The sequence below is a fragment of the Ctenopharyngodon idella genome, chromosome 24 (genome assembly GCF_019924925.1).
Source record: "Ctenopharyngodon idella isolate HZGC_01 chromosome 24, HZGC01, whole genome shotgun sequence".
Lineage (NCBI taxonomy): Eukaryota > Metazoa > Chordata > Actinopteri > Cypriniformes > Xenocyprididae > Ctenopharyngodon > Ctenopharyngodon idella.
In genome coordinates, this window is record NC_067243.1 from 2,932,329 (window position 1) to 2,949,550 (window position 17,222).

General features: G+C 37.1%; 1 protein-coding gene and 1 long non-coding RNA gene across 11 annotated transcripts in view; both read left to right on the plus strand.

Annotated features, from left to right (window-relative positions):
- Positions 1–17,222, plus strand: part of cd44b (CD44 molecule (Indian blood group) b) — a 176,085-nt gene that overhangs the window by 111,132 nt on the left and 47,731 nt on the right. For 7 of the 10 annotated variants that reach the window (XM_051885242.1, XM_051885250.1, XM_051885247.1 and 4 more), the window contains 3 exons: positions 53–325; positions 665–724; positions 3,450–3,528. In XM_051885242.1, coding sequence (XP_051741202.1) covers positions 53–325; positions 665–724; positions 3,450–3,528 — 412 coding nt within the window. Of the gene's footprint in view, positions 1–52; positions 326–664; positions 725–3,449; positions 3,529–4,892; positions 6,130–17,222 lie in introns of those variants that run through there. The other 3 variants (XM_051885251.1, XM_051885243.1, XM_051885244.1) reach the window with 2 other exon arrangements.
- LOC127507838 (uncharacterized) lies at positions 11,022–17,034 on the plus strand. The gene is made up of 3 exons (XR_007928471.1): positions 11,022–16,472; positions 16,728–16,763; positions 16,863–17,034. It is a non-coding gene; the product is annotated as an uncharacterized LOC127507838 (long non-coding RNA).

The window sequence follows — 17,222 nt, forward strand, 5'->3', positions numbered from 1 at the left end:
CAGCCCTATTTGGTATGCATATACAAAGTTCTGCATAATTGTCATTTCACAGCAGTCACAACACGCCAACAAAACGCTGGAGCGGAAGATAATGAAACTTCAACGTCTGAGGAGTTGGGAGATTCATCAGTGTCTACTCCAGTTCTCTGGACACAAACCAGTGCCACATGGAGCCCAGTGGAGGACAATGAGACCGATCAGACACATGATATAGACCATACAGAGCATATAGAGGAGTCCACAACCTCACAACTAAATACACACACCACAGAGCTGGCAATGGGCAAGAGAACGTCCACTCATGAAACACCCGCCAATAAAACAGGTGACATTTTATTATAGGAATATTAGCCAAATCTCAGTCCATTCTTAATGTTTGACAAAAGGTTAATAAGTAATATACTGTTTTATCCTGCCATATCTGGGATGTATGGACACTTATAAATCTTTAGATTATTAAAATGTTCTTCACACTAAGAAAAGATGGTTCTTTTAAGAACTGACCACTGGAAGGTTCTTTGGGGAACCTAAAATGATTCTTCTATGGCATCACTAATGAAAACCCCCTTTTGGAACCTTTATTTTTAAGAATTGTTACAGGATATGACTTCTTACATCTCATTTGAACTGTGCTGTATGTGTGCTTCTGTTTTTGTTACTCCAGCTCCAGGAGATGTCAACCCAAACCACAGATCTTCAGGATCAGATACGGTCAGGTCATCAAGTAAGAAAGCCTTTTTTTATAATATATAAATCATACCCAAATCAATTGTATTTATTTTGAGACTACTATTTACATTTACAAGCCTGGATTGTAAATGTAAATAAGGAAAGGGAGTTTCTTCAACTCCAGCGCTGGGGGCCATTGTCCTGCAGACTTTAGTACCAATCCCAATTTGCAAGCAGTTCTGAAGGCCTGGATTAGCTTGTTTCAGTGTGTTCAGTTAGGTTAGGGTCAGGATTGAGGTCTGATCCTCATCCCTAAAGGATGGTGAAAGTGAGTGGTTGTGGTATTATTTTTGTCTGAATTAATATATAATTTCCACCACACCTGAAACACTCTATATTATTGACACAAGCGGGTTTAGTAATGCATGCAAAACCAAAGGCATTGTGGAATTAATTGGAATTGTATTCTTAGTAATACATTTGCAATACATTGCCTTGAATTCCCCCCGAACCCCCACCCCAAATTTTATGACTGAAACCCAACCAAAGAGCACCTTCTGAGATTATTTTTTTCCTTCCAGCAAGCAATGCTCCAAAATGCCTCCCTCTGAATTTGATGAATTGCTGACAGCAGACAAACAAGTCATTTCCAAGTTATTTTATTCTCTTTATACTAGGGGTGTAAGAATATTATGTTTGGCAATACTGTATCGATTCTCAAAAACACTGTATCGATATTTATTTATTTACATCCAAGATTCGTGGCTTTGTGTTCGGTTTAAACCACAGACTGTATAAAACCCAACCGCTAGATGTCAGTGTTATCTCAGAATGTCAACTGATGTGGAGCTGGAGAAGTGCAAGGTGTGTGCATCTCTAGCGTTAGCATTAGCAAACCCAGCTCACATGACGATAAAATTATTCCGCTCCTGCTACGGAGTACAGAGCTAAAGTGTGGACTAATTTTGGCTTCAACTATAAAGAAATCACTAAGGAGATTGACAAGAGTCATGTTGTTTGCAAAATAGGCCCTGTTAAAATCCAATACTCAGGAAACGCATTGAATCTGAGATCTCACTTAACATCCCGATGCCATCCGCGCTGCTGAGAGTCACGTTTCGATAGAATATGTAATTTGTAATACTGCACACTTTCCTCTCAATAACAAAATAAACACACAACAAAAATGACAGCGGTGGCAGCAGGAAGAAAGCATCTGATCATAGCGATGTGGATATGTTTGCAACAGCTCTGCAGTTCAGCACTTCAGTGAAGGCACGTTTATTGAAATAGCACTTTACACAATAGACTGCTTTAAAGCAAGCAGCTTTACAGTATTTTATATATATATACAGTCATGGAATAGACTATGCACTTTCTGTGGTTAAACAGTTTAGAAATTAAAAACTGCTATACTGTAAAACTTTAAAACAAATACACCTACAGAATCCTGCAGTAACTTTACTATTTGCCCTTTAAAGGGTTAGTTCACCCAAAAATGAAAATTCTGTCATTAATTACTCACCCTCGTGTCGTTTCACACCTTTTAAGACCTTTGTTCATCTTCAGAACACAAATTAAGATATTTTTGATGAAATCCGATGGCTCAGTGAGGTCTCTATTGCCAGCAAGACAATTAACACTTTCAATGCCCAGAAAGCTACTAAAGATGTATTTAAAACAGTTCATGTGACTACAGTGGTTCAACCTTAATGTTATGAAGTGACGAGAATACTTTTTGTGTGCCAAAAAACAAAATAACGACAATATCTAGTGATGGGCGATTTCAAAACACTGCTTCATAAAGCTTTACGCATCTTTTGTTTCGAATCAGGGATTCAGAGCACCAAAGTCACGTGATTTCAGTAAATAAGGCTTTGTTACAATGTAAGTGTTTTCGAAATTTCAATGGTTCACCACTGGGGGGCGTGACTTTGGCAGTTTGATACACGCTCTGAACCACTGATTCAAAACAAAAGATTCGTAAAGCTTCGAAGCTTCATGAAGCAGTGTTTTGAAATCGCCCACCACTAGATATTTTCAAAGTTGTTATTTTGTTTTTTTGGCGCACAAAAAGTATTCTCGTCGCTTTATAGCATTAAGGTTGAACCACTGTAGTCACATGAACTGATTTAAATATGTCTTTAGCAGCTTTCTGGGCATTGAAAGAGTTAATTGTCTTGCTGGCTATGGAGGCTTCACTGATCCATCGGATTTTGTCAAAAATATCTTAATTTGTGTCCCAAAGATGAATGAAGGTCTTACGGGTGTGGAAAGACATGAGGGTGAGTAATTAATGACAGAATTTTCATTTTTGGGTGAACTAACCCTTTAATTAGATTGCACAAAATAGTGATTAGTGATTTAAATGCAAATGATATTGTATTGATTAAATAGTTTTTTGTCAGGTTTTATGCATATGATGGTGTGTTCTTTATGACAGTTTTGTTTCCTAAAATTAGATACTTTCTAAAAAACAAAAAAAAACAAAAACACAAAATATCGTAATATATCGCCTTTCTTACAGTATCGCAATTTATCACAATACTTCGTATCGTAACCCCTGTATCGTGATACGTATCATATCACCAGATCTTGGCAATACACAGCCCTACTTTATACTCATATATTTGAGCATCCTCAAAAGGGAAAAACATGAAAATATATATTTTGTAGGTTGTGTTCTCATCGCTCAAATGTTATTTGCACTCTGACTTACACAACTGCACTGAAATGATTTTAACAGTTTGAAATAACATGTTATTTGTTATAATTTACAGACTGGCTGGGCATTTTCTTGACAATATTGGCAGTTCTCCTCGTTGTGCTTCTCTGTGTTATTGTAGCAAAAAGAAAAAGGTACGTCTTTTGTAATGCAGATATTACAAATAAATATATATTAAAATACTATAGATATGTTAAAATTCTACATGTCTGTCATAATACCAACACCTGTGGTTTTTGTAATATTTGTGTTATGTGTGCAAGTGTGAATCTTGAGAGTGTGTGTAGAACATTTGAGGGCTCATAAAAATTTAGCAAATGTTTTGGCAACTTTGTCTTTAAGTCATAGCGAGAAACCATACTCATATACAGTGTGCACCATTAACACTATAATAATATCATTGTTGTCATCTTGATGAAAATACACACCTTCCCTTTGGAAGGAAGGGCTGTGGGCTCCTGAACGTGATGCACTGTGGTATATGCTAAATAGCACTCTGATATTGTATTAGTGTTAGTTTTGATATTTCTCAGACCTGGGACAGTTTTTCTAGCACTTAGTCCTTCTCCTAAATGGCACATTTGTGGACTTACAATGGCAGCCATGTGTGCATGTCCACAAGAACGTAGGGTGTCCCATGGGTTGGGTTGGGAATCATAAGAAATTTTCTTGTTCCAGTTCCATTTCCGGTCCTTCCTAACGATTCCGGTTTCGATTCCGGTTCCATTAAAATTATTAAGCAACCAATAGAATTAGTAGTTAGGGAAAACATTCACAATTCTCAACTCAAACAGTACACAATACTCAAACTCAAACTCTACTATGCATTTAACAGACCGCTAATCTCAAAAAAGATTGCTAATACTTTACATGAACTAATGTTAACAAATTAACCTTATTGTAAAGTGTTACCACAAATTCAACATAAATAAGATGCTTGAACACACATGTAAGATCCAGACAGGTGAAACTGAATATTTTCATAAAAGACTTAACTTGTTTCTGAAAGAATGATTCAGTGATGGATACATTTTTAACAGTAATTTGTTGCCACCTAGTGGCATAAAAATGCAGTCATTATTTGAAGCACCCAGTTACTTTCAAAAGGTGATTTATTCTGTTTTGATCGGTAATGTAGACATGTGGGTGATGAAATCGAAAATGCAATCTTTTAAAGATTAATCGTGCAGCTTTGTGCACCTCTCTCTGCATTGATATCTGACGTATATGAGTAGTGCGGGGGCTTTTCAGTGCATGAGGTGAGGCATCTCTATTAAATGATACGCTTCTCGCACTTCGCCCACCCATCACACCAGAACCGTTTTCCGAGCCGAAACTTCGAAATTTTGCACGGGTCCGGTTCTTTTCAAAAAACACTACCGGTTCTGGATAAGAATCAGTTCTCATTTTTAGGTTTCAGGTTTACTGCTAAAGCTTAGGGTTAAGTTTAACAGTGTTATTGAGTTTTACTGAATGTGCATATTTTATTTACCTTTAGATGGTGTGGCAAGAAACAAAGCAGCAGTGCAGAAAATGGTGCATCAGCGTCAATCACTCGGGAGCAGGAGATGGTCACACTCATGAACACTGAATAGATCCCGAGGAACAGCAGCTCAGAGCTTGTCAACAGAGAAAACATTCTAAAACATGACCAGAGAAAGTGACATAGCAAAAAACAAACAAACAAACAAAAAAGCTTTGAGACTAAGGGCCAGATTTACTGATAGAATTATAAGCGCAAACATTAGTAAATCGCGTTGCATGATTCATTTAAATACTCTCCTCCCATAAATTTTGCGACTGAAAGGGAAACTTCTACAGATGCATATGCAATAAGGTCAGCCACAAAAACAACTCAGTCCACGCCTTTTCAGTGCTAATTTTACACTGCGTGTCTGTAGTAAATCCCGACAGTAGTTTTTTAACGGCAAAAGAGGGTTTGCACTGGCTCAAGCTGTTAGTATATCTGGCCCTAACACCGTGTCCTAACTAGCCGCGACGGTGTCACGCAATGATTCTATTTCAGAAATGGTTTCTATTTTTCTGCGACGTTGTGGCTAGAACAACAACACAAAGTATGGTAATGATAATCTAAGGTACAGTTTATGTGCTTTATTTAATGTTAAAAGCATCTAATGTGAGTTTGAATATCATTTTGTGTGTTTTTTTGTAGCCAAACTGAAAGCAACAATAGACATTTCATCTCAGATTTTCAAAATAAATAAAAGGAAACAGTAACGTTCAAACTGTTAACTCATTGTGAACAGACAAGTGTATTCTATGACAAAGATTGTTTCAGTAACTCAGTATGTTTTTTTAATAATGTTAAAAAAGTGTAATATTCATGAATTTGGCTACGTACTTATCAATTTCGTTGTGAGTGCCGGGAGCTTGCCGAGAGAGCCTGCCCACGCGCTCTTCTGATTGGCTGTGATTTTTTATTGACTTTATCGTATCTCATAATCGCGTCGCATCAAAATAAGGTGAAGGATGTAAGGATCAAATCTGAGTTCTTGAGAACAACCTGCTGTATTTTTGTGTGTGTGTATTCATTTTATATTTCAGTATTAAGTGATTTTTAATTTTACACTAGTGTATATGTGAAAAGTGATTTTTTTTTTTTCTCCAGTGGCTTTGCTTGGTATAATAACACTGGTGAAATCAGTGCTTGTCAGATGATAGACACAACTAAGATTGTTTAATAAACTCAGTTGTTTCTGTCACTTGGTCTCCTGCTTTCTGCTCTTCCCTGCCTCTTCTGCAAACCCAAGATAAGACAGAGTTAACATGACAATGTGTTGACTGTGAATGTCAGATATTGGCAAAATCTGATATTTTCTAACAGAGAGAGAGAGAGGTGTGGTGATTGTCTGAAGCCAAAAACACCACTAGCATCTCTAGGTTTATAAGTTTATATGGCAATCAAGATGGGCTCCCAAATCCTATCTGTCTTGAGATAGGCTTGTCTGTCATGATCATCTTGCGGAGACAGACCCCTCTCAACCAAACACCCCAGGAAAAGAACTGGGGTCTCGTCCCAGAAAGCAAGGTACAAAAGCCTTTGTGAATAACCTTGATTCTGTGATGGGAATGCCAACACAGGGATACACCTTGAGCATTGATCCACCACCGACACAGCCTCATATGAAGCAGGCCACAGTGGGAGGTGAATGTGCTTCTGCAGTTCGCTCAAACTCTCCAACAGGGCTTGGCCTCCAACGACAAGCAGAGCAATCAGGAGCTACTGCCAGGAGCCTGGGAACAAGAAGCCTTGGCCGTCAAACTCAGGTCCTCACGCTTGCCCTGCCATGAGCGAACTATCAGACGAGTCCTGGGGACCCAATCTTTCAAGGAGTCGACTCTTTTGCGACGAGAACACTGCAAAGAACTTGATCGTGATCGAGATGAAGGTTTCTCAATCTCCCGCACCATGTGGAACAAGCCGGTGAAAAGCAGCCGACTGATACTTTGCACCATGAAAGTTCTCCACTACTGTAGTGACCACCACTTTAAAGGCCTACCTGAGACTAGGGAGCATCCAAAAGCAAGGCCTTATCCTTCTACCTGATGTCAGTCAGGGTTAGCCAGGGGTGGCGCTCTAATGCCACCAAACAAACCATGAGGCGACCGATCGCACAGGCAGTGTGCTTGGAAACTTGTAGCGCCAAGTCATTTCCTCCTTGACAGCCTCAGCAGTCAAGCCTGAGCCTTCATCCAGCTTCTTTAAAAGATCTGCCTGGTAAGCCTGGAGTACTGCCATTGTATGTAGGGCTGCTCCCGCCTGACTGGCAGACCCTGCAGGTTTGGAGGGCAGTAAGATGGCTCGAGATGGGCAGCTCAAGATTCCTCAACGGCTGCCATCTCTACATAACCCTGCTCTGCCGTCTTGGCTACGGTGGCGAAGTCAGCGTGACGGGATTAGTCAGTCATGCTGAAAAGGGCTGCTTCCAGGACCTCGAAACCTCTTGGTGGAGGTCTTGGAGGAAAGGCAGTGGTCTACGGGGTGGATGAGAACAGTGGCCAGCCAGAAAACGATCATCAAATTTAGATTGGAACTAGGGGTGTCGCAATATACCGGTATTGACGATAAACGTGATATTTAAAAAATGAAATATCGTTACTGAACTTCGTCGTTGGTCCATTGATCATATTTTTTAAACTCCATTGTTGATTCGAATAGCAAACAACTCTTACTGCATGCACCGCAACAGACTTTTAAAAAGGGTGGTTGAAATAAAATGCTGCATGGAGTCAACCTATCAACTATCTTGGAAACAGCGACTTTCTGAGGGAGAAATTTTTACCTGGAACTTCATTTAGACCCTGATCCCTGCAGTCGAAACACACCGAGTACAACCCCAAAGTCCCTAGTTCCTGGGGAAAGTTCCTGTGGTGGAAACATGGCTTAGGCTGACGAGTTGATTTCAGGCAGGGCTTTTGGCTTTGGTGGCTTCGGTCCTTTTTCAAAATTAATCAAAAGTGGCCCCCTCAAACAAATATCAATGATAATATTGTGGTCAATAAAACAACATGCATTTGATTATAATTAATGTGACAATGTGTAGGCTACAAAACTGAAGTAGCCACAAGAAGTTCAAATTTCATTAGAGCGGTAGAATAATAGTACAATAGTATGTACAGTACCAGTCAAAAATTTGGACACATTACTTTTTTTATGTTTTTTAAAGAATTCTCTTATGCTCATCAAGCCTTCAATTATTTGATCAAAACATTTTTTTTTTTTTTTTTTTTTTACAATTTAAAATAATGGTTTTCTATTTTAATATACTTTAAAATATAATTTATTTCTGTGATGCAAAGCTGAATTTTCAACTCATTATGAACAATTTTCCAGTTTTCAGTGTCATGTGATCCTTCAGAAATCATTCTAATATGCTGATTTATTATCAATGTTGGAAACAGTTGTGCTAATTAATGTATTTTTTTTTTTTTATATATAAATAGAAATCTTTTGTAACAATATACACTATCTTCAAAAGTTTGGCACCAGAAATTTTCTTTTTTTTTTTTTTTGTTAGGAAGAAATTAATACTTTTATTCAGCAAGGATGTGTTAAATTGATAAAAAGGTGATAGTAAAGATAGTAAAGTCTGTTTTTAACTTTTTATTCATCAACGAATCCTGAAAAAATTAAGGTGCACAGGAAATTAAGGTGCACTAGCAGCAATACATAAGACAGTAAAGTACTCACACTTCAAACAAATACACATATACACATGTAATAAATAGACCACAAGAATAAATAGACACAGTAAAATGAAAAATAAGTTAAATTCCAGTCAAACTATAAAACAGTACTTGTAGCAGAATTTATATCCGATAGTTAAATGCATCAAGTACAATCAGATAAGTGGAGAGACCTGGTTTGTAGTGTGAAAGATTAATGATACCTTGGCCTAAAATAGCGGAATTGTAAAGATGGTTAACAGTTTAGACATTATTTTCCTCTCTGCAACAACCTCAAGCATGTCAAAATCCACTCCAATGACAAACGCTGCCTTCTTAATAAGCTTATTTAGCCTTTTGGCATCTCCAGCTGTAATCCCAGTGCCCCAGCACACTACAGCATAAAAGAGGGCACTAGCGATGACAGACTGATAAAACATGTGGAGCATCTTGCTGCATGCATTGAAGGACCTGAGTCTTCTCAAAAAGTAAAGTCAGCTTTGGCCTTTTCTGTAGATCGCTTCTGTGTTCTTTGTCCGGTCAAGTTTGTCATCTATGTAAATCCCCAAGTACTGATAGGAATCCACTATTTCAACATCTCTGCCATGAATAGAAACAGGTGAGAGATGATCCTTCTTCCTTCTAAAATCAATTACCAGCTCCTTTGTTTCAGTTACACTTATTTGTAAGTGGTTCACTTCACACCAATGCACAAAGCTGTTGACCAGTGCTCTGTATTCCATCTCTTGGCCGCCCTCAGTGCAACCAACCACAGCTGAGTCATCTGAAAACTTCTGTAGGTGACATGACTTTGAGTTGTACTTGAAGTCTGAGGTATATAGGGTGAATAGAAACGGAGACAAAACCATTCCCTGAGGAGCACCCATATTACTCACCACCCGCTCAGACACACAGTTCTGCGGTCTCACAAACTGAGATTAGGGAAGAGTCCACCTGCATAACATCCATTTTCCCTCCCAGTAGTGCTGGTTGGATGGTGTTAAAGGCACTGGAGAAGTCGAAGAACATTATTCTAACCATGCTACCAGCCCTATCCAAATGTGAATAGACCCTCTGCAGCATATAGATGATGGCATCTTCCACACCTACCTGCAGCTTGTAGGCAAACTGCAGGGGGTCCATCACTGAATCAACTGGAGGTCCCATGTGAGCCAGGACCAACCTCTCCATGATCTTCATAATATAGGAGGTCAGTGCTACTGGTCTAAAGTCATCAAAAACTGTGGGGCGCACTTTCTTTGGTACTGGGACAAGACAGGAAGTTTTCCAGAGCACTGGCACTCTTTCCAGACTGAGACTCAAGTTAAACAGGCGCTGGAGCACTCCGCTCAGCTGAGAAGGGTTGTTGAGAATGGTCTCCGTCGGTACAGTGGTGCAACTTTGGGGAGATGGGCGTTGGAAAGCAGCAGAGGATATATCAAAAGTATATTAAAATAGAAAACCATCATTAAAAATGGTTGTAATATTTCACAATATTACAGTTTTTTCCTGTATTTTGATCAAATAAATGCAGGCTTGATGAGCTTCAGAGACTTGAAATATAAATAAATATATAAATAAAAACAGACACGGAACTCACATTACGAAGTAGAATAACTGGCTGTGGCATTGTTTTTCAGAGAAACATGTGAACTTTGAATGTTTCCTAAATCAAACATGTTATGGTATTTTTGTGCTTTAGTACAGTCACAAAATTACATACAGCACTTTAAGTTACGTGTGCGACCAAAACTCACTACATAATCTGGTGCACACTACATATTCAACCCATCTGAATTACCTCCTCAACTTATTTGCCTGTGTTAATCATACAGTCAGGTCAATAAATAAAAACTTTAATTAGTTATGAATCAACATTTATTAGTTATAGTAACTGTATGTACACCAATGGTACAACACATTGATATGCATGAATACACTGTTATTTCACAGCTATGACACAGGAAATCATTTATTTGACCACTTTCCTTTTTGACTATAGTTTCCCCTCCCTTTACATAAAAAATAAATAAATAAATAAAATCACATCACAACAAGGATGAGAGAAAATTGTATGTAAAACTGATGTGTTTTACATACAGTATATTTATGTAACCCTTCTTTTGATACTATTTGATGTCAGTTGGCACACAGGAACCTGGTTTCCCAGCTTTTAGATGGAGAAATACACATATTTTCAAGTATGGTTACTATTAGAGCAGTTAATCTCAAAAGCAGTATGAATAATTAAAGTGGTGTCTCCCTTATTAACTCTAGTACTAAACGTAAAACTAATCTCAGAAAATATCTGTCTGACAATTATTTATTTACAGAACTAAAATAAGGAATATGAAAAATCATTTTATATATGTTATTTATATATTTTTGTATATGAAATATGAAATAAAGATTATTTACCCAAATGAAATTACTGTCTGGTTTCTTTCAGTAACACAAATCAAATAAACCTTTAACTTGCAGTGAGCACAACACATGCTTCGACTGGATTACTATTCAGCTATTATTCTTTTTAACTTTTAAAATTAACAGCTGAATATATCACTGATGTGGAATTCATCACAAATTAGACAGTTAATTCTGATAATTTGGGAGTTTACGTATCTGAATAAATGACTCAGATATTCAGTTCCTTTGAATTATTCACAGTACAATTGAACTCGGATAAAATTAACTGAAACAGCAGTTCGGGAATCAAAAACAAACAGTTCAAAAACAAACAAATTTCAATCAGTCAGATCAACAGAAAAGTCACCAATATTGAAATATCTAGGTAATTATTAATCGAATGGGGCCCATTAATGTTGGTGCACTTCAGTATCTCAACTTCTCGCAACAGTAAATAGATTCAGATCCGAAACACTTTACTCACAAATCCTTGCGATCATCACCCAGCAATGCAATGACTTTTCTGTCGGCAGAACCTGTGCAAAATTCCCTTTATAAAACCCAGTCAGCCTAGTTTTACTATGCATTACGTCATCTGCATATCATTTCCACGCATATTCCTATCCACGAGACACCATGTTTAACGGTACAAGACATTAGGAAAATATGGCTGCATCCGAAAACCTAGGCAGCTGACTTGTTTCCTCTCTGCCCTATCAGGCAATGACTGTAAGGCAGCGTTTGTGCATGAAGGCACCTCTCGAAACTGATTTCAGACAGACTTCTGAGGCAGTGTAACAGTTTAATGATCTACCGCAGCGTGAGCTTTAGTGAGAACTAAACAAATATTTAATTACTACAGTAATTTCTCGCTAGAAATGACATCAAATGTGGAACACACAAACTGATCAGCAAATGCAACTTTCGGATGCCATCTGTATTTTTCCAGCTCAACTGACATAGAATGGACGCACAGGATTGTGGGATATCAAAGGCAGCGAAGGACACATCTATGCTGCCTTCAAAAATCCATCAGATGAAGGTATGTCAGGAAACAGGAAGTGACGCTAACATTGGATTCGGTCATGCCTTGATGCCTTCCTACCTTGAAATGTGTCCTCAGAAGGCAGCATTTTCCAGTTTTCGGACGCAGCCTATGACTATAAATGCCATCACAGTGCATTGCTAAAACTCATTCACTATTCTTGAAGTGATGTCACCTCCCTCTCTTCGATTGATTGGCTAGAGGAGGAGCTGTCAATCTAGAAGTAGTGGACCAATGGTGATGCTGAAGCCTGCCCTAATTTACATGAAACTCGAACTGCAGAATGTGGAAAGAAGAGCAAAGACAAAAACAGCATAAGTGTACAAAAGAGTAAAATATGAGCAGAAAATGTAAGAGAGCACAAAGTACAGAGTCAGGGTATCCGCGGGGCATTAAAAAGCATTAAAAGTCATTAAATGGATTTTGCGAAAATTAAGGCCTTAAATGGCATTAAAAAGCATTACATTTTATTTCTACAGGCATTAAATTTTTTGATAGTTTTGAAGAAAAATAATACTACCAGTTTATTTTGAATAAAGCCTAAATAATTAATAACTTTGATTTGCTGTCGTAAAATATGTACATTGGTGTGATATGCACACGGAACCAGTTTCCTAATTGCCTCCGGCCGGTGCAAAATTGCCGTAACGCCAGTTTGGACAGCGGCGCACTGGGACCTGGAGACAGAAGGCTGCATCAGTGTTGCCAACTTAGCACCTTTTCAGACCCCTTTTGCGACTTTTTTCTAAGAAAGCGCGTTGTGACGAATATAGCTATTTGTTAACCTGATCTAGCTTTCGAGACCCCTACTACTGCACGAGCGCGAGATCTTGCTTTCCTGCCGCTGCCGCACCTCTCTGGTTCAGCAGCGCATTCAGTTGAGGATGTGCGCTCTGTCAGAGAACAAATAAAATAGATACTATTACTTCTAACCTGAGTGATCATTTTACGTGTACAAAGTCACAGCAAATGTCTTTATCTTATGTGTATGGTGATTTTGTCAGACAACTTCTCGATTATAAATCAGGATTTTAGTGCTGGTTTAACATGTCAGAGCTCGAACTTTACTTTCCCGACCGGACAAGGTCCTGATTAAAACGTCAATACCAAAAAAAAAAAAAAAAAAAAAAAAAAAACAGCAACTTGGGAATCACCAAAACGCGAGTATGACTGATTTTATTACATTTAGTGTAAGTAGCGATCGATAGTGGATAATAATAGTCTGTACAATGTACTGACGATAACAAGGTTGAGCTGTTGAGGCTCGCAGCATCTTAAGGAGAAATGAAAACATGAGCGAAGCGCACACAAAAAGAAACTCAGTTAAACACACTGCGGTAAAAATTCAAAATGTAGAGTTTTTATAACTTGATACAGGTAAGCACCAAGAATGCTGTTTTCCTAAATAGGCTACCATCACGATTAAAAACGTGACACTGATTTCATACAACATTTCAATTAACAAGTAGTTAATATTAAGCCACTTACATTTTAGAAGGAATATTGACTGTTTTTGTTCTATTTTATCAGCGAAAATAGTTTCAAACAAAGATCACAGCACTCAGACTTGTTTTCATTACTGAATGATTCAGCGTTTTGAACGAATCGGCCATTTGAATGAATCGTTTGAATGAATGAATCAATGACCCACTCATTAAGACGGTTACTTGCCGCCACCTACTGGTGGTTTAGTTTCATTTTTAAAAGCATCATTTCCCCCCCAACATTTCATATGTATTTTCAAACAATATTTAAAACAATCCCATAACATTATTTAATGCAGTTGTAATCAATCAAAAATATGCAGATTTACATATGTCAAAGCTGCAATATTCTGAAAAGATATTGCTTCAGAATTTATATTTCCACCACAAAAAAAAAAAAAAAATTTCCGGAGAAGCAACTGTTTTACTCGTACAAGTGAATGACCGATTTACGCGTGTCCACATGACAAGGCTTAATGTCGAGCCCTGCATGTAGTCTTAATAGGCCGCATTTCAGTCACCATTTCATATTGTCTGACAACAAAACAGAAAAATATATAGATGAAACAATTTTATTGGGAATTTGGCTGTATTAAAATATATTATGTGAGCAAAAGGGTAGCAGCAGAGAAGCAAACAAATGTAAAGGGCTGACACTTGACAGAATGTGAATACAACAATTACATGATGAATTTTTTATTGCCCTATGACGTCATCTATCGACATTTAGCGGCATATATATGGCATTAAAAAATTTAAAAATTGGCATTAAAAAGCATTAAATTAGATTTGATGAAACCTGTAGAAACCCTGAGAGTAATAGAAGCAAGAAAAACAACTTTTAAGAACATAAACACAAGTTTAAGATTTGTGTTTAAAGTTTTGATTCATGCTTGTTATTTTTTTAAATGCGCTTTTAATTTTTCGATTCACACGTATTATATTTTTATCCGTGACTACGTTCTTTGCCATTTTGCATTATTTGTTTCAGTTTGTGCAGTATATTTTTACATGTGTTTTTAAATTTTTTAATTCAAGCTTATTATTTTTTGATCTGAGACCGCAATACTTTAGGCGGGAATCTAACCCCATACAACGGTACTTGTAAAACATAAAACATAATAGCAGATAATCCGTGGCATCCTTAGCTGTTCACGATGATAACTTTAAAACCCACTGATTACAAACCGTATTTAAAATGAACTTACTTGATAGTTTATCATCGAAATTGTTGTTTTAATGATTGTTTATCGCCCATTCATCCTGTGATTACTAAAGTGTTCCTACAAACACCAGTTATAATATAAGAAAGCTGGCATGGACTAACAACTTTGTAACACTGCAAACTGCACACTTCATTAACAACCTTTAATCATAAGAAAATGCCATCAGATAAAAAACGACTTTACTTACTCGTTGAGTCTGGTTTTCATCCTACATGCTGAAATCTCTTCGCTGTTCAGATTGATCTGAATAAACAGGGTATGTGCAACTTTGGTGTATAAGACAGCAGGCTAACCGGTGTGATGTTTCATTAACGTGTGTGCTTTATTAACATCAAAGCTTTTGACTGAACACACAAGCAAAATGTGACTACTCATCAAACTAGGGCAGATCGATATGAAGTATCAATATATCGATACTGACGTTGAGTATTTAAAGTATCGATACTCAAATTAAAATATCGATACTAAGGTGTTTTTTTTTTTTTTTTTTTTACCAGTTTTTGTTTATTTAACAATAAATTTAATGCATACAATATACACTGAATTGGAAAAATAACCTATGTTAGCGAATAATTTGTAGCAGAAGTATTTTCCTGCTCATCTGAACACGCAAATACTGCAAGTCAGAACCAATCAATCACAGAGAGTGTTCGCTCACTGCCGACAATACATTCAAACAGGGCTGCGTTTAGCATCGTAAGAAAGTATCGAAACGCAGCCCAGAACAATGCTTAACAGCAGACAGAAAAATATAATATTATTATTATTAGTTATTTCACAATAAACAAAATGAAATAGTAGCCTACATACTTTGTGCAATTACATTTATTTACATTGAAGGTTAAAAGTTCATATTGATGTTCTGTCAGAATACAAATGTTGCATTGAATGGGTGCAACAGCCTGTCACTGGCAGTCCCTTATGAAAATGAACCATTACTAAAGTGACCATAGTTCAGCTAGGCATATAGTAGGCTTATTTGTAGATTTGGTTTACCAAGTAAACATTTTAACTATGTGTAAACAAAAATATAATCTAATAAACTGCAATTAAGGCATATTGAATGTTAAAATGCCTTTCAAATATAATGTTACGTGGGTATCATAACCCATTTTACTCTTAGTAATTCAATAATTGAATAAATGTTAAAATCTATAAATTCATATTAGAGGTATCGTATCGGTATCGATATCGGCGATATTGGCCTTGAAAATATCAGTATCGTATCGAAAACAAAATAAGTGGTATCGCCCATCCCTACATCAAACCCTGGCAGAGCAGACTGTCTTGTTTCAATTCCTTTAACACTGCAACTCAACTCTTTTCAAGCACTTGGTCGCCACCTAATGGATAAGGGACATATTACTAATAACAACATTAAACTGTTTGTTTTATATCAGAACCGGGTAGGCGTATTTTGTGTGAATGATATAAATCATAAAGTGATTTTGTAGAAATTGTAATCAGGTGCTAAAAAAAGAGTACCCATTAACATGTCTTTACAGACCCGATCAGGTACAACAATGCACAGTACAAGCGCAGAATTGAGCTTCTTGAGTCTGTTCAGTAAGGAGCGTTTTGATTGGTGGATTAAAAGCTCACCGCGATTGGCTAAACAGAACATCCTCCAAAAAAAGATATTTATGAATCTTAACGTGCCAGGAAGGTCTCAAAAATACCTCACACATATTCAAAGCAGTCCACGCACGTGTGACGGTTTGCAAATGCAGGTACAATGATCCATAAATACATGTAAAATCATTCATAAATGTGTGGTGGAAATTAATTCATGAACTTGATATATACATATTTGTGTAAACATTTTAAATTTATTTAGGTAAGATGTGTTTGTGTGAGCATTTGGGTAAATATTTATGCTTTTAAGAGACTGTTAATGTTAAAAACATTAAAAAATCTTACCAGTCCCAAACTTTTGAACGGTAGTGTAAATGCTGGCTAACTTTTTTTTGTTTTGTTTTTGATAGGTGGTTTTTGGGGCTGTTGATGGCTTTTCGAGGAAGGTGAATATTTATTCATCAATCCCTTATTTAATCTGTATACCATTTCTCTTGTACAGCTTGCATAGTAATATACAACCATTGGGTCACACTCCTGAACAGATCTTTTACCTGGATGTTGCTGGAAATAACAAAGCCAGAACAGCTTTTGGGTTTTTCATGGATGGAGTGAAAAAAAAAAAGGATGGCAATCAAGGTATGCAGATTATACAGAATGATTCTCACAAATCTTTCACAAAATGGTCCCACTGATAGTAAAGGCCTTATGACTACACTTTAGACATTTCATAAGGAATCGAGTAAAAGAGCCACAAAATGTTCCGAACTTTTCGTTCTTTCTGTATACGATCCTTTTCCATATAAAAACTACTTTTACACTTTTTATTGTAGACAGGGTGTCCGTGGGGCACTGACAAGCATTAAAAGTCATTAAATGGATTTTGCGAAAATTAAAGCCTTAAA